This window comes from Ambystoma mexicanum, chromosome 9 (assembly GCF_040938575.1).
Source record: "Ambystoma mexicanum isolate Mex_15411 chromosome 9, UKY_AmexF1_1, whole genome shotgun sequence".
Lineage (NCBI taxonomy): Eukaryota > Metazoa > Chordata > Amphibia > Caudata > Ambystomatidae > Ambystoma > Ambystoma mexicanum.
Genome location: NC_090931.1, coordinates 134,036,576 through 134,058,587, shown reverse-complemented (window position 1 = coordinate 134,058,587; position 22,012 = coordinate 134,036,576). Strand labels below are relative to the sequence as shown.

The window sequence follows — 22,012 nt, the reverse complement described above, 5'->3', positions numbered from 1 at the left end:
CACAGTCACATGCACCCCGGATGTTTTGGACTTCCGGTGGTGACTTAAGATGGTGGCCTGTTGTGCTTCTGATTTGTCTAGCCAGCACCATGATCAAGCCCAGGGCACAATGCCTTTTCGCAGGCTTTCTGGTGTTTTGAGCTAAATGGCAGTAGACTGGCTGTGATGGAGCAAGTTATTAATGAACAGTTCCCCAGAGGCGCTGCTAGGGGTAGGGGGGGGGCTGAGGGGGCCATAGCCCCGGGTCTTTTGGTGGTTGCCCCCGATAGCCGCTCAGGGACTACAACCAAAAGGCTGTAGCTAGCCCGAGTCCCACCAGTCCCGACATTAGCTTAGCCCCTGATCTTTTCGAGACCTAGCAACACCCCTGCGGTTAACTAGCGCTTTCCTCGCGGGAGAGTATTAAATGAGTTTCAATAGAGTCACGTGCATGCATCGAGCACACATGGACCACAAAACTAAAGTTGTTCACCTTTGCATTAATAAGAGGCATTCTGTGGGAATGATTGCATTGGACTATGACAAATGTGATGTGTCTCCATCATCGACATCATTTTACTGCACACAATCTGTGCTTGTACAATAGGGGGCAAGTCAGTTTGCAGTGCTAGGTGAGGCACTGCGCGTATCTCATTGCTCTTCATTAATGTTCAATTATCCATGCCCACGCATGTACATCTTCACCTTCAAGCACTTGATCTAGTAACTGATTTGTTAATTAAACCTTCTTCCGCTGTTCTTTTCTTGCAGGTCTTCAAAGCTGTGGCGGGCATTCTACCTCCCTTTTGTGTCAGATCAGCACACCAAGTACGGCAACTACACCATTCTAAAGCCCCGGAGATCAAAGCAGGCCCGGAAAAAAAGTGGTGTCTAGCGGCACGGCCCGGGGCACATTGGACCCAATGGGTGCGGATAAGCCATCGCTCATTTTCAAATGCTTTTGTGAGATTGAGCGGGAGGAGCTTTGAAACTACTGAGATTCAGTGAAAGAGACTCCAACTCTCTGGAGTAAAGGCTTTTCAGGTCTCTCCCACCTGCAGCTTATGAACCATAAAGGTGGTTTCCCTACAGACCTTACACACAGTGATACTCCTAATGAAGTTTGAGGGAACAGATTAATAATGAAAATGTAAAATAATTTCAGATTTCCTATTCCAAATGTTGGATTTCTGGTGCCGCTCTTTGTAATTCATCTCATCAGAACTTGGATGTAGAGCCCCGATTCTGGAGGACGCGCCACGCGACCGAACCCTGATACTGAATGTGTCCCAGAGCTTCCTCTACCGCTGCATAATTTAAAGGAACTCATTGAGCAGTGTTTGTCATTTAACTGATCCTAGGACGTTATTTTCTCTGATGTCCTGTTCTTTCCAGTGCTATAAATAACAGTCGGTGTTGAAATGGAGATCTTGTTGATTTCAATATCGCTTAGTAAAACCGTTTGCTTGTCATTCCAGGGTGGATATGAAATTTGTATAAACTTTTTGGGGGGTTGAGTTGTGGGTAAATTGTTGGAGATGCTGCTGCTACATTCATTTAATCGTCAATGCCTTGATCAAAGAATGAGCTGAGAATTTAGATGATAATATGGCACGTGGTCCCTTTACTGCCTCAAATGTCTCCCTTTCATCACCTTCCGCTGCGTCTCATTCTTTCAACCGCCCTGTGTCATTGTCATCATTTTCAGTGCACATAGGAGTCTGCAGTCATTCTTAAAAAAACATTTGAGTTGCCTTCTGCAGAGTGTAGAGCGCAGAAACTGTGTGTATTTTCAGGTACTTCAAATATATTTTACCACCTCTAATATCCATATGTTTGGAGATATTGAAGAGTATTAACCACTTCGTTCATTTGTAATGATCCATTCAACCAGCAGTAGCCTATTTAGCATGGGGGTGGATTTGCAGTGTCCCATTTTAATCAAAGGTAAGTCTATATCAATCGACAGAAGTCCCTCCTCCTTTACCCCACTTAGTAGTGAAAAGCAAGTAGGAATTTGGGGATTTTCGGAATTGTTTTTGTAAAATGCCTTGTCTTGAGTGTCTCGTTATTGATAATCAGGCATGCCTTATTCAAACAACCAAACCGAGCTGGGCCAATCTTGAAAGGATGGTACCTTGTTTGGTAAGCCATATTTAGATTTTGCAAGCTTTCAGGACAACATATAGTTTAGTTATAAGGAAAATAAGTCTGTTTATACTACGGCTAAGAATTATTTGACAGATCGTCTAAAGAAAGTATGCCGGTAAACATGTAACTTTGATATTTACATAAGGATGAAGAGATGCTAATTTCTTTGAACTTTTGTGAACCGATATTAAGAGCAATTGCTTGTGTGTGACGAGGCTGATCCGTATACATTGACCAGCCTTGCAAAGACTTGCCATCATTATGACATGCTGCTTTTTGCAGTGTGCTGCCAGCTGAAAGGGGATCATCCTTGGGTTTAGTCATAAAGATTTAAATGTACCCTCTGCATAAAGAGGAACATGTGTTTGTGTGCATGTCCCCTCTCTTGGCGGGTTGATGGGTAAGTGGGCTGGTGACTTCTCCCGAAGGTGGTCTATAGTTGGGAACTCAACTTGATTTCCTATTCAAGTACAGTTCCTCATAGTTTAGATGTGTGAAGAATGTCCAATGTGCGGTTGTTAGAATAATCTTTTAAGTTCTGCTGTTGGATCTAATTTTCGCCGCAACAAGGTCTGCTTGTGATGGCCCTTGCTGGTTGGCTTTTCTTTCGTGATAAATACATGAAATGGTTCATCTCTATCATGTGTAGCTGCCATCCATAAATGGGAACGTGACCAGTCTCGGGGAGGAAAAAGTGGGTACATCTCAATTACACATTCATAATATTAAATTCCCTGGTTTATGCACATGCCGTGTGCTGATATAAGGCACAAGGATTGATGCAAATTTCGGTAACTATGTGGTTGTGCAAGAGACATGCATTTCATGAAGTCATTCTGTCCAGAAGATTGTTTAGATATGTACTCTGTAGTGCAGTCAGAACTCCAATACCTTATGTATGGTGGAAACATCTACACATTGTTTACTTTACCTCAAATCTTCCTAATTGACTGCATGTATTATTGTAGGTTTGGGATGGTCTCAGTTGCCAGAGAAACTGTTGCCATTCAATTTGCCATTTTTAAAATTTGATGTTGAATTGTGAGTTGTGTTTTTTTTTCCAAGCAATGGAAGGTAAATTCCCTGCACGTTCTGGCCCAGCCGTGGTATAAAATGTATTTGTCAAAATGTATAAACGTGTCTCTGCGTTGCTTAATCAACTTCAAAGTAATAAGGGCCACCACCGCTGCCCTTTTCTTAAATATGTTTATTGATTTTAATTAAAGGCAACAAATACAAAATTATTCAACAAGAAAATAAATCGCATGAAGTAACAGTAAAGCAACATCGCCTTAAAAAGAGAAAGAGAGAAAGGAAAAGGGAAGAGGCGAAGAACTCATCAAATATACAAATCATTAAAACTGCCCCAAATATCATCCTATCTACCCAGTAGTTGTTTGAATCAGAAAGACTCTCTCTTGGAGAGAAGCATCAAATTATGCAGCCAATCAGTGGCATGCAGTGATAAAATCACGGCAAAAGTGTCACCTGTACAAAAAATTGCAGCAAAAATGCAGTGGTTTGACATGTTAAAGGTGTACCCCATTATACCATTTAGGAGGTGCGGGGGTGTCCCCTGCTGCCCTTAAATGGTATAATGGGTCCGGGGGTTGCGGGTGTCCCCCCCGCATCCTTTTAATGGATTGCGTCGGCAAAAGCACAGCCCTCTTGCCGCAATATTTTGTGTCCACAGCCATTTTTGCCACGATTCTAACACATGGAACCCAATCAGCCACAGTAAGAGTCGCATCACTCTTCCATAAGCTCAGAATGTGCTTTTCAGCCATCACGATAGCCCTGTACACCCAAAAGAACTTACCAGCAGGCATGTTAATAGTGAGAGGGATCGGACCCAGCACACAGATCAGCAGTGTATGGGGAGGGAGAGAGTCAACACCAGGTCCATGCGCTGAAGGATTTAATCCCAAAAGGGTCGAACCTTCGGGCACTGGCAAAACATTTGTACGGTTGTACACACAGCCCCACAGAAGTTCAAATAGGTGTTTTGGGATAGTTTGCAGGACCACATCCTCCACGGTGACCAGTATTTGTAATGGGTAATCCTCTGTTGTGTAAAACGGAGATCTAAATCAGTCTTCTACCTAGCTGGACCTGCACATACCCGTTTCCATTCCATATCAGACATATTATGGCCAATGTCTTAATACCAATTATTCCTACCTTGTTGAGGGGCTAAGCTGGATCCAGAGGGGTCAAGAAGCTTGTAAAGCAATAAGGCAGAGAGTGGCATACTTCCAGTAAATTGCACAATCGTGGGTAACCCATGCAAGCTAGCATTAGTAGGAGAGAATAACACGTCAAAGACATCCCTTAGCCACATGATGGTGGCGATACTCGGCTTGTCTCAACGTATACATAAAGCGCAAGAATTCAAAAGCTATGCATATTCTGACCATAATGAACTTGCAAAAGCTTCCAAATGTCAGCCCTTTGCCACGTGACCCAGGAAGGGGTACATTTATCGGCTGGTACAACCAACCGTGTTCTTCCAGAGAAAAGAGTCCCTAGAAAGCAAATATTTATCCCCCAAAATCTCATTACTTTTTTCACAAACACGTATAACATGCCTAATATAGGGCAGAGTCAATCTAATTGGAAGCCTTTTTTTCCATATAAAGCAGACGGCCAATTGGAGTCGGTGGGACTAACTTCTTCTGTATGAGGACCCACAGTCAACATTTCCCGATAGAAGCCAGTAGTGCAGTGTAAAGGCACCATGATATTGTCTCAGCCTGGGATAACCAAAGCCTCCCAAATGCACTGGCTTTTGAAGAAGTCATCGGGATTTTTGACCTGCCCCCCCTCACCCCACAGACACCTGTTGAAAGACTATATCTCTGCAACTAATTTACCTGAAAGAGCAAGGGGGAGCATGCTGAACACACATAGCAGCTTTGGAAGCAGTGTCATCTTAATCGCACTAATCTTACCCCAGAATTTCAAATTCAACCTTTCCCACTTCTGACATGGACCATCTATTTTTGCAAGTTTAAGCCTAACATTATTTATGAGCGGTGCATCAGGTATCTCTGTAAATCTGGATACCCAGATACTTAAAACCACTGGCAGCCCACACATCACACCCTGCATCAAACAAGCCTCTTTGGAACCAAGACGAGATTGGAAAGATTAAAGTCTTAGAGATATTAAACTTCTAATCAGAAGCACTGTCAAGCAAATGCAAAGAAGACATTAATGCCCAAAATGAGCGCTCTGGGACCGCGATCAACACCAGACTAAAACGTCTAAACATTTTGTGATTCCAAGACCTCAAATTACTCCAAAGGTTCAGTGTCAATATTGCCTCATACAGGAACTATATTTCCTGTGAGGATGTATAGGTTAACTAATGACTGCATAAACTAAGGTGGCTGCTTCACTTTCAAACTTAACAGGTGTCAATACCAATGATTCTCAGTCAAAGGGCTAGATCCCCTGAATTTAAGAATTGACATTGAACCTCTGGAGTAATTTGAGGTCTTGGAATCACGACATTTTAGCTTTGAAGTTGGAAGATGTGACTAGCACAAGCTATTCAGAGGAATTTACTTTTGACCTAACTGCCTTGAGGATGACCGACTGGTCAAAACACGTGTTGGCTGTAGATTGGTTGGACTGCACCAATAAATCACAAAAAAATGATTGTTCCAGAACCAATCTGGCTTTGACTATATGAGAATTTTCACACCTGAACTTGATGACTTAATGTCTTTGACAACATACATTCTTTCTTAATCATCAGCATAGGGTGCACCTTCGAGGTAAAGTTTTCAACTGAAATGCCCTTTATGTCTGGATGCATCCTAAGTGCAATAGCTAAAGGTTCTATGAATATATCAAACAGTGAAGGCGATAGAGGGCAACCTTGGCGTGTGCCCCTCTGAATGTCAAAGAACCGAGGCGTGTAGCCATTCACAGACGCTGCCGCTCTGGCACCATAATACAAAGCTCTAAAGAGGTGCATAAATCGCAGCCACGGTTTACCTTAAGCAGTACATGACGGAGGAATAGCCAATTCTCTCTATCAAATGCTTCCTCGGCATAATTGCTTACAGCCACACGAGCATCCACAGAGTGCTTCCTACGATGAATCGCATTCATCCGCTCCCTCAGATTGTCATAGCCATCCCTGCCACTCACGGATCCAGTCTGATTCCTATGGACCAGCTTTTGCAGCAAATACATTAAGTCTTCTAGCATAAACCTTGGCCAAGAGCTTCACATCTGCATTTAACATGATATTGGGCGAAGGTTACCACAATCGGAGTGATTTTTCCCCGGTTTTGATATAACTGTAATATGCGCAGAGCTCATGGTCTCAGTAACAGATTAATTCCTAATAATCTCAGCAAATAACTGCATCAAAAAAGGAGCAAGAATGTGGCCAAAAGTTCTATAAAACTCAATTGGGAACCAATTAAGTCCTGGACACTTCTCTGCTGTTATTGAATCCGGATAGATCTGCGTCAATACAAAGTTTTCTGTTTTCATCCAGACCAGAAACCTTCACCTGAGGCAGGTATTCGCAAACATCCGATTCAGCAATGTGGCCATCATCCCTATACAGTAAAGTATAGTAACGCTGAAAAGCCCCACAAATCTCCTCATTCTTTCTTTTAATAGAACCATCCTCATCTACAATGAAAAGCACAAGTCTCTATTTTTCTTTACGCTTCAAATGGTTTGCCAACAGTGTGTCTGATTTCTCCCCTCGTTCCCAGAAAGCCCGATTAGTGAAAAACAAAGATGTCTCCGCCTCTGAATGTAGTGCACAATCAAGAATTTGGTTATCATGTAGTATAGAGTTCATGTTAGTGGCCGAAGGGGAGCAATTGCATTGCTTCTCGAATACCATGTAATCCTCGACCCTACTCGATCTGCCTCTCTTTGTTTCTTCTCGTGAGACTCAAAATTAATCACCTACCTGTGTATTATCTCCTTCCAAACAACAAACATTTTCAACCGAGGCCCATTTCTCTTCCAAAATTAACGTGATGTGCCTATCATTGTGCTTTCCATAATCCAAATTTGACAAAAGACTTGCATTCAATCTCCACTGTTTTCTCCCTCTCAAGCCTCCCGCCGACTTATCTATGGCTAGCATGACACTAGCCTGGTCAGAGATCACAACATTTCCTACACTCGTGTTACACACATCCCCACAAAGCCCTCTGCTAACCAGAATCAAGTCAATAATTACCTGCTCCTACTGGCCTAGCAACGGTATAAAATGCACCATGTCTTTGTTAAAGTTTATAAAAGTGTCTCTGTGTTGCTCAACCAACCTCAAAATAATAAACTCCACCACCCGCTGCCTTTTTCAAAAAGTAACAACCCACATTTAAGTTTTTTTTGTAGTATAGCATGGCACTATGCCAACATTACAACACAGAAAGACATTATATTAAGCATTTTATTTTTGTTTAGAACTTTTTGTTACCATGGTTCCAAACAAAATAATGGAGGTTTGGTTTAAAAAAAATAATTTCCCGCCAGGTATACTTTTGTGATTGGATCTGTCTGATACTTTCTGCAGTGCGTGCCTGGTCGCCATGCTCCAATCACACAAGGAAGGCGAGGTGGTCGTCTTTTGGAGCAGTACCGTGAAACACTGTGGCAGAAGACACTGTTTCTAGTCATGTAAATGGCAGAATTGGTTGTGAATGTTAGCTCTCTCCCTTCTGCAAAGGGATTGTCACTGACTGAGGGATCACTGGGTAAATAGAAACCAAACAGGCTCCAGAGGTCGGTGATTTATTCATTTTCGTATACTAGCTGGTAAGCAGGATATTCACACCACGCGTCTGACACAGCCGCTTGGTCCTGACTTCAAGTTGCCTAGTGTAGAATGGTTTGTGATCTGTGTTTTATCGCGTTGAGTGCTTCACACAGTCGTTCACAGTTCCTGTAGTTTCCAAGGCTCCACGGCCCTTCCGTCGTGGTCTTCACCGAGGTTGGCGTTGGCGCTCTTGAAGCTCAACGCCTGGAAGGTTGAACCTGAGCCTGTGGCATAGCATCGGGTGCTGCTCACCCCGGCTCTTGGGCGGAAGTGATGACAGCCAATCTCTCACCAGTGCCTGTTCTGTCCTGGGTGGATTTTCAGGCTGCAGGTCTTGTTGTGCACCCTCAAACATGGGTGGTATATATTATGAACCTCAACACCACTGGATTAAGTCTGTCTGCGTTTTAAGATTAAGGCTACTGAAAGCTCCAACAGGGCAGGAATCCTACTATGGCTGGTCTGTCTCAGCTAGGTTTCTGGCTCCCTTTTTATGCTCTGTTATCAGCTTTCCTATTTGTTGGGCAACCTGGAGCAGCAAGGCTACCTCTACTTTTCTCTCCTCAACAGTTCTGGATTCTTAGAGTGCCCAGAGTCTGGGACAGGACCCTCCAAGTCAGAAACAAGGGCCCTCCTCTTTCAACACAGAAACTGGGAGACTTTCCATAGTTTGTCTACTTACCTCATTACACCTCTGCATTACTACATCTCTTCTCCTTCTTTTTCTCCATCTCCTTCTATGCTAACCTTTTCCTCAACCCCGAACACAAAGTTATGGAAGATGATTTGCATGGTAAAAATGCGGAACTGACGGAGAAACACTTATACATTTATAAAGGATATGAAGATTTTGAAAATCTCACGTGACTGGTGTTATGTTGGCACTGTCTATGAATACTCTGGGTGCAATGATTTATGAGGGGAAGAACTGCCGTGGGTGTCTGCACTGTCAATCAGTGGTGTCAGAATGGGTAATCCTATTGCAGTCTTTTCAGGCCGTTCTGTAGCAAGGCTTGGGAAGTACCAGACAAGGTAAGACGAGAGGCGTGCACTGTATCCATGGTGATAGCCAAACACCAGACTTGGTTCGTGTGAGGAATTTGACCATCCGCACAGTGGGTGTGTGCTCACCTGGGCTTGTTTTGAAATTTTAAATGAAATTGAATGATGGTAGATCAACGCTGGAAAATGTGTGGGGCTAATCCACACACATTTTCCTATGCTCACCGCACATCTATCGCGTAGACCTGTGTACTCTGTGTGGACACAGACTACAGGCGCAGTCACACGTGCCATATTTAGTTGGGATCTGACCGGTGGAGTACACAGTGCCTCTCCAGAAGGGGGAGGGCCAAACCTTTGCCCTGCCATGGACAGCCTAAATAACTAACAAAGGCTCCATGGATCTGTCCTGTTCTTTTGTTGAACCCTGTAGCTGGTGGCAACATTTGCATACTAATCAGAGTTTAATTCAATCTGACCCACATGGGGCCTGGCTGCAGAGGCTTACAAAGGAGACCGGAAACCCCATCACCCTTTCATATGCACTGTGTCAACCTGAAACCATCTGTCGCCCTCAGTCTCGATTGACAGTGAAATGTCATTTCTGGGACTGCGTGTTTACAGTAGTCGTCCCTGCAGGGGCACCCCATTCACAAGGTACGAGTATATGGTTTGGCCTAGCCAGAAGGTTTGGCCTCACCGCAGCTTCAAGGGAGACTTGCTGCTTTAATCAGGAACTACAGAGAGCTCCATTAACGAGAGGGACCCTTTGATCCACAACCGACAGGAAGATGGGTGGGACTTGGTATTACATGTTTCCACCCCTTCATCTTTTCTGTTGCAAAGCACTCTGGTTATGACCTCACGCATACAGGAGATTGTGGGTGGGGGCCCAGCATTGTTTCATAAAGGTAGACTTTGCTTATACTAATCCCCTTTGCCCAATTGGCTATAAAAGAGGGATGAGCCCCGCTTTTGGCAGATCATCTGAAGGCTTCACCAGAAGCAGAAGGAAGAACTCATCATTGGACCCTGGCTGAAGGTACAATCTGCCTTACATCTTCCGCCAGTCAAGAAAGGCCAGGACCTCCAAAATGGAAGCAAGATCCCTCCCCTAAACATCTCACAGGGAGCAGAGGGATATAATGAATACAGAGGACCCTCCAGCAGCTCGTGAACTGGTAACCAGCCAGCACATAGCTTGCCCTGCTAGGCTCTGCAGCAAGCTTCCTAGAGGGAGGAGTGCCAGAGAGTCTCTGAACCAAACCAAGGACAAGGCAGCTGCCTGCTACACACTCCTCAGCTTTGGGCTGTCCGCCTTAAAGGACGACACCGGCCCAGTGAAGAAGCTAGAAGTGCATCGACAAGCACCTACTGACGTCCTCCTTGAAGGACGTATTCGAGCCCCTCGAGCTGCAGCCAACTGCACCGCTGACTGTTGTCACGCCGCAGTTACTAAAGCTGTCCGAGACGCCTTGACCAGTGCTTCAGAACTGCCGACCAGCACTGAGACAACGGTTCCTGACCCTGAGCCGCCATGTAGGCCATCCTGCAACTGTCTGCCCAGCTTCACTCGCCAAACTGCCTGCCGCCTGATACCCACTGCTGTCTCCCGTCATGAACTGAAACCGACTCGACCCTGTTGAGCACCAAGAAGTCCTACAGCACAAGGTATATTGTGTTTCTGTCCCCCTGGCCCTTCTCTGAAGGCCCCTAGTGACATTTTACGACCCATTGCTCCCTTTGTGTTGAAACCAAGTATCCTTGAACTATTACGATTAATTACTATGCCGACTGCCCTCCTGTCACTATCCAGAGTGCATCCCTTTTCCTTCTTTGAAACTGTCTGTCCTCTGCATTCCTAAATAGGATGGGTTGTATTTCAAAGTGGGCTAGAATCATCTGTTGCGATAATAAAGTAGATATTTGTATACAACCTTGACTGGACAGTCTCTTTTATCATTGGGTAATAATTGTATTTTCGCTGTGCTGCAACTAACCAACGATCCACAACCTTGTGGACATAATCCTGCCATTCTGCCCACATTACCAAAATTGGACAAAGGGGTTTATAATTGGCTTGTGTTTCCAATCTGTTTGGATCCCTTCTTGTGTACTAGAGGTGTGGGACTGTTTGATGGTTTAGAAACTGATATTCATCCCTGGACGACTGGTGCCCTAGAAGTTGATTCGTCACAGTTCGCCAATTGGCGTAAAAAATGTTGGACATTTGTTTTTTGCCATTTAATGCAGGCACTTACCTGGAATGGACTGTGGGACCTAGCCAAAATTACCAATTTTACAGAGTTCAAGCTTGAATCATTTAGGAAAGTTAAAGCACTTGCAAGAAATAGTTGAGACGCAACAGCACTAATAGAAGCACTTGTACTTTTCCCATCAGAAAATTAAACATAAGAAGGGGTCACCGTCTAATCCAAAAGTGAAAGGAAATATACACATTGCTGCCCGAACAGACTAGTAAGCAAGTCACTGGCTTCTAGGGTAGAATGTTCAGAAAAGTTCTACACACCATGCAGTTTCAAATTATTATGATCCAGTGTTGGTCTTGCCCATGAACAGCCATCCATGTGTGTCTTGAATGCTTTAATCCATTTACATTCACTGAACATATCAAAACTGTTTTGCAAAATATAAATAATATTTCAGATCCTACCTCGTAGGTCAGAACTTAGTACCCTCTCGATTGTACAGAAGGACATTCTGTTTCATGTGTGTTGCAAAAGATATGCAGCAATGAGAGAACTTGTTATGTGGAGACGTATGCACTTACAGTTAATGTTCTTGTATAGTGCGACCGCGCTTCTGTAATTTACATGCTGTGATGAATCCCAGGGTATTGTCACTACTCCCATGGGGGGAGCCTTCCCATAGGTCCAGGGAGGTAAGGCTGCTACCCGATAGCCCCCCCCCCTAGGGTGGTACTCAGCAGGAGGATCCCATGGGAGGGGATCCCCTGTGTGGGAGACGTGAGGATTATCGAGAGAGAACGTGGTATAACACTCTACCCCCAGAACCACATCCCCACACACTGTTAAGGCCACAACCTTCCCATCCTCTTTACCCACTTTTTCTGCTCATAGTTACTTTTTGCAGAGTAGACCTCTTTATAAGTATAACCATACTATGACGAGGAAGAGTAAGGAAAATGATGGCTCTGTAACTGTAAATACTAACACGAGGAAGGAGGAGGAATGAAGAGCCGTTCGCAGCACCAAAGCAAACATACTAGCTCTCATATGACCCGGCCAAACATAAAAAGGGAGGAAGGACTTCTCTAGGAGTCTGATGCTCCCAGGAGGAATGGCAAGCTGGTGGGAACTGCCGTGTGGAGAACAAGGACCGAATAAGACCCGGACACCAAACAGCCAACAGATGCTTCCCAGCGGAGCATGTCGCTGACTTCTGCGGACCACAGCGGGAGAAGCAGGTATCCGCTGCATGACTTTGAAGGGTGAGAGAAGCCCAGAGAGGCTGAGAGCTGACAAGAGAAGCCCAGAGAAGCTGAGAGCCGGCAGGAGAAGCGCAGAGAAGCAGAGAGTTGGCGAGAGAGGTTGAACGCCGATGTGAGAAGCTCATAGAAGCTGGGAACCGGAGAGAGAAACAGTCAGCGGAGCAGGGGTAAGGAGCAAGCCCCTGGGGTTGAAGGAAACTATAAAGCGAACTGTAATAATTAATGGGCAAGTGTTCTACGAAGCAGGGGACAGTGTAAAAACCCTAATGAGACCCTGCCCGGTGGAGTAAAACCAAGCTGAGGCAAAAGCAAGATCCCCAGGATGAAACCAATTTGTTGAAAAAATCAAACTGGGTACAAGAGGCGTCCTCTTCCACATACCAGTGCTTGCGAAGAGGATTGAAAACGTGTTCAAAAGGATGGACGTGATTATTTTGTATACGAAAATCCTGAATTTGAAAATGACGAATTTGAAATGGCTGTATCAAAATAATCGTATACACCCCCCCCCGCGCTATCACCCCACCCTCAAAACTTACCTCTGTGGCTCGCTTACCTGCTGTTCCGATCCAAGACTCTTTCCCTGCGATGCGCGTTCCGCCTCCCCATTGAGAGGCGGAACTTCAGCCGCAGGGTATTTTTTTAAATTTAACCTTGTCACCCGCTTTCCTTTTTCTTGGAAGCGGGGGACACCCCTGCCACCCACGAATTCCATTAATGTTGATCAAGGGTAGCGGGGGACACCCCCGCAACCCTGCTCCCCTTACCCGACATTTCTTTTTAACGTTATTTTTTAGGGTGCTGACTCCAGCATTTTCTCCTGTTTGTTTTTTTTTCCTTCAATTTTTTTCCTTATATTTTGTTCTCCATACCTGTTCAAAACAGTGCCAGGCCTGATTAAGAGACAGTATAAACCTGAGAAAGGGGTCTGGGACTCAAATGTTAAAAGGATCAAAACAGTGCCTGGCAAGATAGTGAAATGGGCCTGAGTGAAAGATATTATAAATCTCAGAAAGGGGTTTGGGACCACCCCCCCCTTCAAGTGCAGGAGTTGTACCAAGATTAGAGAGAGAAAGATATCCTTTTTTTCAAGAGACACGAGAAGACCATGGAAACAGAAAGATATCCTCTGGCAAAACCATGGACATCATTTTGAGTACTAAAAGAGAGCCTGGGGAGGGATTGGAGAAAGGGAGATGTATTTCCACCTTCTTGTGGAACTGGAAAGAGTTGCCTAAGAAGACCGGGGAAAGGGAAAACCTACTCCTACATCTGTGTGAAACTAACTTTGAAAGTCTAGTGACGACCAGGGGAAGAAGTAGACTCCCCAACAGTAAAGAACTACCTAACCAACATACTGCCTAAATATATCAAAAAGACTTAGTGACTGCCAGGAGAAGATGATCTCCCCTATAGTCACGAACTACCAAAACCTGTCCAGAAGGAAGGAACCAACTTTCTGGAATCGGTGTGAAGCTAGTATTATGGTTTTCTGTTGAAGTGCGAGGGACGGAAATAGGTTTGGGACATAGGACATTGGACTATCTTTCCTTTGACGGACATTCTGATGGTATCCTTAGTTTTGTTTGAGGAAGGGCAACCCCTCCTAGTTATAGGGACTGATATGGTTTTTTCACTTCATTTCCCTTCAATAAAAGTTTATGCCCACTAGCACATTACCTCTGTGTCCCGTGTCTACTTCTGCACCCTTACAATGCACAATTTCAGACAATTTCAGCTTTATCACGGCTCCTTGGTGCCGTCCCATAACGGAAGTGTTGTCATTCCTACATATACTCGAAGCAGGCACTGCCTTTTTCCCCATGACGCGGTATCCCCTTCCCTGTAACACCTTTTCCCCATCCTACCGGGTAGGATACTCGGGAACTCAATCCCCTCCCCCTTTCCTGACACACAGACTTTCTCACGAACAACTCACTGTGAGCGAAAACGGACTAACACCAGAGCCATATTCCTGACATGTCCCAATGCAATAGTAAGGCAATTACGGATCATTTCATACACCTGATTTCCATCACACTTCCCCACATGGATAAAAGGCGAAGCACGAAAGCACACTCTGAGCAACGCAAAGCACACAAGGAAGCAGCAGTTCCAAGAGGGAAGTTTAACATTAGGAGAAAGACAGCAAGTCCAGAAAGGGTTGAAAGTAGGGAAGTACCGTTGACCTTTTCAGTTTGTTACTTTTGTGAACCTTGGAAAAAAAGAAGCCTAAGGCCTGGCACTAAAGCTGAAGAAACCTGCATTGTGTGTCTGATGTACCCGGGGCTCTCCCACGTCGATAACCAAGGCGGGGAGGAGCATTTGCCGCTGTGGTACTGTCCTTGGCTCCTACAAAAAAGCAGCGCCAGTAAAGACGGCTCAGCTAGTGAGTCAGAGAGACTGATACCAGACCAGCCTGTGTAAGAACCAACGTTGCAAGAAGCAACATTGTATGAAGATATCTAAAGAGAGCAGTGTGTAAAATGTATGTGATGAACGACTCGATGGGTGCCAGGAATCATGTAAATTGAGCGTGGCCCCTCTACAGCCCATATGACCCAGATCACATTGCCCAATGAAAATCAGATCGGGCCCACCCAGGAGGATAGGACATCACCTTATATAAGCCAAGCAGCTCAGTCTACAAAGATGGTGGGTTGTTGTAGTAGGAGTTTGGAGGGTCAAATATTTTTCAGAGAACTCAGAGTATCTTGACTTCGTCGCTAGATTTGTTCAATCTAAATGGCTTTAAATTTGAGAGATAACTTTTCTCTCCAAAACAAACTCCAAAAGAGAGAATATGCTACGAGTGGAAAGTATATGAACTTTGAAAAAGGCCAAGAGGGCAAACTAAAGAGAATAAGACCTACATGTGCCAAGAAGCATTGGTGTTGCAAGATGAGGAAGATTGTGAATTGCAGAATTATTGAAAGAGAGGTTGAAGTGGTCATGCAGAGGTCTATGTAAAATTCTTACAGTTTCGAAAGTCTTCAACAGTGAAAAGATAAAACGTGGAGAAGGGAGTCCACACAAAGAAGACAGGCTCGATCCTGGAGACAAGAGACTGGCTCGAGCCTGGCAAAGGGAAGTGTAGGAAAGGCATGGTATCACAAGCATGACACTGACACAATGGGTACAATTTGTAAAACTTTTATTGAAATTTTTGAGGCTGGAGAAACTCCCACTATTACTAAGATGGGAGTAGTCCCGACCATCAAATAATAAATAAAGCGGTCTTAGTGGAGTCTGTCAAATCAAAATGGCCTCTGCTAACAAAACCTAATGCCTGCCCTATCTCTTGTACAAAAAAGTGTAAAAAAGGAGAAATGTATGCAAAAGGAAATATCAGTGTTCAAATGAATAAATGTGGTTCAACCAGCTCTCCTCCCCACGTTAGACCTCCCGGAGTAAGGCGGTCCCTGTAGACAAGATGGCACATTCTGGCTCGGCTTCCAACCCAACAAATAGTTCCAAAATTTGGATTGAGGCCTGCCTGGCCTTCCATGTTCAATTCTGTTTTCCTGGCTTCAAAATTAAAGTTTCAACCAAAGAGTTCACCAAGGTCCCTGTCTGACGGGCTCAGACCTTTCACCAAACAGTTCACGTAGCCCTTTGTTGGGCTCAGACATTTCACAACAAAGTTTGACACAAACTTGCCAGGGGGCTCCCTTCCCCAAACTTATTATACTTCAGGTCTCCCTCAGTCGGGCTCGGACCACTTTCGGATGTCGAAGACTTTCAAATGTTTTTTGGCTTTCATTACAGACCACTGCATGACCATTTTGACTCAAAGTTTGCTGTTTAACTTTCACTCTCCCCTTTTCTAGGAATGAATCTTCTTTATTTCACTTTTGCTATTCCTTCGCTTTATCGCTTCAAACAATGTACCTTTCACTGAGACTTTTGAGTGGGCTAATTCCTTTAGCTGGACCACTCTGTTACTTAGTGTCGCTGATTTCACAGCTGTCCTTACTTCAAAGTTCATTCATAGGTTTGCCTTTCCTCCCGTCTCATCCACATGCGTTCAGCCTTCACTTGCAATATAATGTTGCTACTTCAAACTTCAACACATCGGTCTCTCAGGTCGCTTGCCAATTTAGCAGCTATGTGCGTCTTTTGCTTGGTTTTGCGATTTCCAATTCCTGAGACAAGGTTAGTACCACATGCTTGGCCTTGCCTCCCCAACTCTACCGCTCACCGGGAGGATCGCTGGCATCCTTGAAACACAATGCAGTCTTCACTTGTGGAGACTGGCCTTCTCCACATGTCTTTAGCAACCTGTCGGAGTCAACGACCTCCAGTAGGGAACTCTTGAGGTTTTTGACCCACTGCTCTCGTCCCTTGCCCTGTCGCTCTGCTCCAGTAGGTTTGCCTTCAGCCCGGAAATTATGTTTGTACTCGTGTCCTGCCTTGCTCAGAGTATGTCTTTAGGTGTTGCCTTTTTTGTCCGTGTGAGTAGAACTAATTGGTATCAGGTGTAAGCACTTGAAGTCAAGTGCCTGACCCGATTAACAGGACATGTCCAGTACGATGTATGGGAGTTAGTCTTGTTACTCTGTCACCCTCTTCCTCGGCCCAGTGTTTTTGTAAAAACAGGGGTGGTGTTGGGACCTCAGAGTATCCGAAAAAATAGGATGGGGTACATGAACAAAGGGGAATACTGCGTCTTACTATCGGCTGCCTCACCCCCCACTCCCCGAAGACCTCTCACCCAGGTGATCCTCCCTCACTGGTCCACACCCAGGAACTTGATCCAAAAGCGATGGCCGTGTCCTGGCCACCTAGAAGACAAGTCCCCGGGGACTAGCGGGTGAGGCACCCTTTGGTTTCTCACAGAAACCAGTGCAGAACTGTGTGATAAAGTGACAAGAGACAGGCTTAAGCCCAGCAGAGGGAAGCCTATGTAGAACTGTGAGAAATTGCGAAAGTGAATGTGAACAAACTATTCATGACAAGGCGGATGAAGCCTAAGGAAGTAATTGAACCAACAGGAGTTTAAAGCCAAGACTGAACTATTGAATTGTACTAGTGAGCCAAAGTGTGCAAGACCGATAGAATGGTACCATCAACCGATCCTTTTTAAGAAACCGTGGGGCTCAATGTGGGGAAGGGAGTTGTTACTTAAGCCATTCTGAAATTTCTTTTGTGACACTGTTTTCCTTTTGTATTCCCTTAACACATTAGTCATTTTGAGAAGAGGGCAAGGTTAGGTTGTATTAGTATCGGCCTTTTTATTTTGACTAGACTGACTTGGTCTTGTCTGTTATTTGTTTTATTGTCGAGACTGCTCCCGTTTTAGAGTTTGGGCCAGTTAGGAATTCTACCAACCCATCCATCCAAAATACTAAATAAAGGTTTTTGTTGTAGCCATTGTGTCTGTGTCTACTGCTCGATACCATGCCTTCCTTACAGCACACATGTATGATTTGTGGCCTGTAGTCACAAGGCAGTTTTTTTTGCAGAGAAAAGGGTAGAGCTACAGGGCTTGAGGCAAGTTATACAGAATATACTCTGCAGTTTGAAGAATGTGATCCTGGCAACCCTCCCAAGTTGCTGATAGCAGATCCTACCATGGCAGGTTCTACAGGGTAGTCCGTGCTATGTTCAGCAGATCGGCTTTCAGGGAGGCTTTGAATGAGTCTTAGAGGTGAGTGATGCAGCTGGTCCTGATGGGACAGGGGAAGGAAGCGCCATTTCTTTTCCCTGTGGTCACTTGAAGAAGGCTGGTTAATGCAGAATCCATCAGCGCGTTGCCTTCGATTGCAGGTGCAGGACAGATGCAGTAGCAAATCCTCCTTCACCTTCCTTGGGTAAGTCTTCTTCCAGTTCCTTTAGGGCCAGTCTTCTAGATTACGAAGGGAATGCTCAGGAAGGCCTATCCTAAGGCACACGTGGGTGCTGAATGCACATTCAGCTTCGCTGCACACTTTAGTCGCCCACCCAATTGGTGGTGGTCGTCCCATCCTCGTGGGCAAACACACAGGTTGTGGATTCAGCAATAGGTCGAAGGCAACCTACTCCTACAGCGGGCCAGATCCTGTCATGGCTGCTCTGAGCACCCAAGCTTGAGTGTCAGAAAGGTCATGAAAGTCGATGGACACGCAATTGTTTCGATGCACACTGTGCAAAAACGGGGTCATTGGGGAGTCTCACTGGACTTCTAAAAGGATTGCCATTTTAAGGTGTTTTGTTTCCTAAAAATGTCAGATGGGTGCAGTCACGTGCAAATACATGAGCGTACACAATGCGTTCTCCCTCATTCAGTGAGCAGCACACATGGGCAGATTATAAAGTGCCTTTGGGGCACCTTCCCTCGGGGTCTTGGGGGCTCCTAGAGGGCACATTACAGTTTGGATGGGGACTCGCTGGGGAAAAAGAGGTTGGTGAACCCCAGTCAGGATAAGCAAAAATAAGCGGGGGACTTGCATGTCCTTAAGTCGCTACTGAAGAACTGGCCTTTGGGTCTGTAAGAATCTCCCATTAGTAGGAGGAAAAGGGGGCTGTGTCTAACTCACCTTTTCTGCACGGTTTTGCTTTCCAGCTGTCTGCGAGTTCCTGCCCATTCAACTGCATGTGCGCTTGGCCTGTTAATTGACACCAGCGTGAGTGGTAGCTTGGATTCGGGTCTGATTCTGCTGAGGGTTGAGGGGTGCGTGTCTGTCTGTCCTATTTACTTACCTATCTGTGCCAACATGCCCCATGTCATCGGGGAGACAATCATCCATTCCTGCTTTGTTCTCTTGTGAATCTGGGTCTGGCATAATGGGAAAAAACAAACCACGCCACACTTGAGACATATAAAAACGATACGTTCATGTGTATAGTGAAAGCAAAGTAAAAACTCCATTGGCAGTAAGTACCACCGTCTTCACTTGAACACAGGAAGGAAAGGTGGGCGGGTGTCTTTTGTGACTTGAAATAGGACTGGGCTACCTTAAAGGCAGAGCCACCTTAAGGAAAGGGAAGGAAGCCAAGGGGGTGGGGAAATAAGGGAGGACGAGGAGGGACTAGTAGAGCCTGGAGGCAGAAGTTATATAGGGCAATAAAGAAGAGGTCATCCAAGGAAGAGGCTCTGTGTGGTTCTTTCGGTTTGGTGATTGAAACTACAGGAGAAGTAAACCTGAGGGATAGCTTTCTCCGGTGCCACACCAGACACAACAGTGTCCAATTCCTGAGGGAGGCCTTTTCTCTTTGACAAACTGCAATCAATGCCTCAAACGATGTAGGTCCTATCAGTTTCATTTTCCCAGATGCTATAAAACAGTTCTTTGTCAAATAGCAGGTAAGTTGTGAGATAGGTTAGTGGTGTCCTCTGCCTAGGGGGCAGGGGAGAGGTACAACAGGTCACTGGCCAGAAAGTAAAACAAGGGGGAACCAAGGCCGAACTATGTGCTTGATGGACGCAACAGATTTCTCTCGATACCCTGTGAGTAGAAAGCGGCACACCCTGGTCTTATATCAAGCACAGCTCCAGGAAAACCCTAGCAGTCTCTTGTGTGACCCCTGTATTCAGTCAGGAGAACACTGTTAGATATATTGAGATGCAAGAACCTTGTAAAGAGCAAAAAGAAAATTTGCTAAAATCCCTCAGAAGATGCGATAAGTAAGAAGCAACAAGAACTGTTTATTGAAAGGAGAAAACTTGTTTGAAGAAAAATGTCAATCCTTGGTCTCCCGGCACGCGGTACCACTCCTACACATGTCACTGACCGACACAATGTAAAGTTGGCTGGCACTGCTCACTTGTGCACGTGGTTGGGAGTCCGGTCTGTGGGGGTTTGTGGGCGCTACCATGGCTTAAGGAGGTATACAAGTCAACCCACAGCCTGCAAGAAGGAATGTGATCCTCTGCGGCACTGCCACATACTCTGTAGCGATAAATCCAAGATGGTGGCCTACCTAATAAAAATCTCGGTTTGCAGACCTGTGTTGCAGCAGCATGCACCGCACCAAGGAACAGCTGGAGAGTTTAAAGTTCCCCAGAGACTGCTTCAGACAGTGCTCACTTGTGACAAACCACCAGCTGATGTCAACTGAACAAGTGTAAGTCCTGCAGGTGGGCCTGCAATAGTATAAAAAATGGAAGATGACAAGGAGAACTGTTGAAGGCTTGATAAGCAGAATAGTGTTGTGTGGTGGGGGAGATGAAGAGGAGGAGTAGGGAGGAGGCCGAGGGTGAAAAGAGCAATAAAAAGAAGGTGAAGGGAACATCTCAGAAAGGGGAGAGCTGCAAAGTAGGGTAAGAGGACCAGAAAAGACGTGCTGGAAAGAACATCAAGGCAAAAGGGAAGAGCAGTGGTGAAAGGAGGCTGAGAGGAGCTACAAGAAGGAAGTAACAAGAATATTAAAGAAAAATAGAGGAGCATGGATGGAGATGGTGACGAGGACAATTAAGTGGAGGAGGGGAGAAAGCCCAAAAGATAAGGAACAATCGGGATGAGAAAGAGAAGAAAAGAAGAGAAAGCCAGGGTTGGAGGACAAGAGCAGAGCTTGTTGATTCTTCTAGGAAGAAAGGAAGAGCAGTAAATTGGTGGGAGGAGCAGACCTCATGGGAGGAAGAGCCAAGGAGGAGGGTGTACACAAGACAAGGGGCCGTAAACTAGAGGGGTTGTTGAAACACAAGTGCTTCTAGAGATTGTTGTAAGGTTTGCAACCAACACGTAGGAGGGTAAGCCTGACATCCCCACGGTCGACTGCAATCTTTGCTAAAATCCAGTGGCTGGCGCCTGGCTCAGGTGTAGATGACACAAGCAATAAGAGGTAGTTGTACCGGTTCGACATTAATTGAAGAACAACATCCTGACAGCTTCTATGAAAACCAAGCATGCAACTTCAAGAGCCAAGAAAGCAGTGCTGGGGCACCTAAACGCCCAAAACCTGAATGTGTACCCCCAAGTGGCAGATTCCGAGGGAGAGCGGGAAGGACAGAGGACCTCTGTACCATAGAGAAAGTTTAATTTATTTGATTCTTGATTCTCAATACGTGACCTCAGTTAAACCTAATCCCTAAGTTTTCTGTTTTATTTAACCTTGAACGTTAGACCTTGGCTTTGAGTTTTATCTTGAGGAATTGGCCATGGCACATCCAAATATAGAAAGCATTTGCATTGTTATAAAAGAGGTTTGTTCATGTTCTTCGCTGGAAACCCAATTCCTGAAGACCTGTATATAATGTTTGTGTTTTTTTCATTTTATTTGTAGATTTGTTATTGCACTGGCCAACCCAAGAGAGGCAGCAACATACTTTACTTCTAGACAGAGTTTAGGAAGAGTGCAGGGATGTTGTTTCTTGATATTAAGCCCAAGTTTAAGAGGGAGAGGTGAGGAGGAAAGAATAAGAAGACTGGAACAGATGTGGAGCAGAAAGCTCTCACTGTAGGGGGTCCATTGAATTCCCCAGTAGTTGCTGTGAAGAATGCACCCTGGGACTTGGGGGCTACCTCTAATTTCTTCCCGCTAGCTTTTTAAAACATTGGTTCAGTTTTGTTGTGTCTGTACAAGGCCGACTAGGGCAGTCTTTACATTTCTATGTGCAAAGCAGTGAATCCGCCTACAGCAGTAGGCTGGCGGGGGATAGGGCTCTTCTCCATTAAGGGTCACTCCGA

At 45.2% G+C, this 22,012-nt stretch overlaps 1 protein-coding gene across 1 annotated transcript in view; it reads left to right on the top strand.

Moving 5' to 3' along the window:
- The window catches only part of ALG9 (ALG9 alpha-1,2-mannosyltransferase), a 944,483-nt gene extending 941,308 nt beyond the window's left edge, over nucleotides 1-3,175 (top strand). The window contains exon 15 of the mRNA XM_069614305.1: nucleotides 751-3,175. Within this exon, the coding sequence (XP_069470406.1) occupies nucleotides 751-874 (124 nt within the window). The 3' untranslated portion in view covers nucleotides 875-3,175. The remainder of the gene's footprint in view (nucleotides 1-750) is intronic.
- Nucleotides 3,176-22,012: the final 18,837 nt, after the last annotated feature.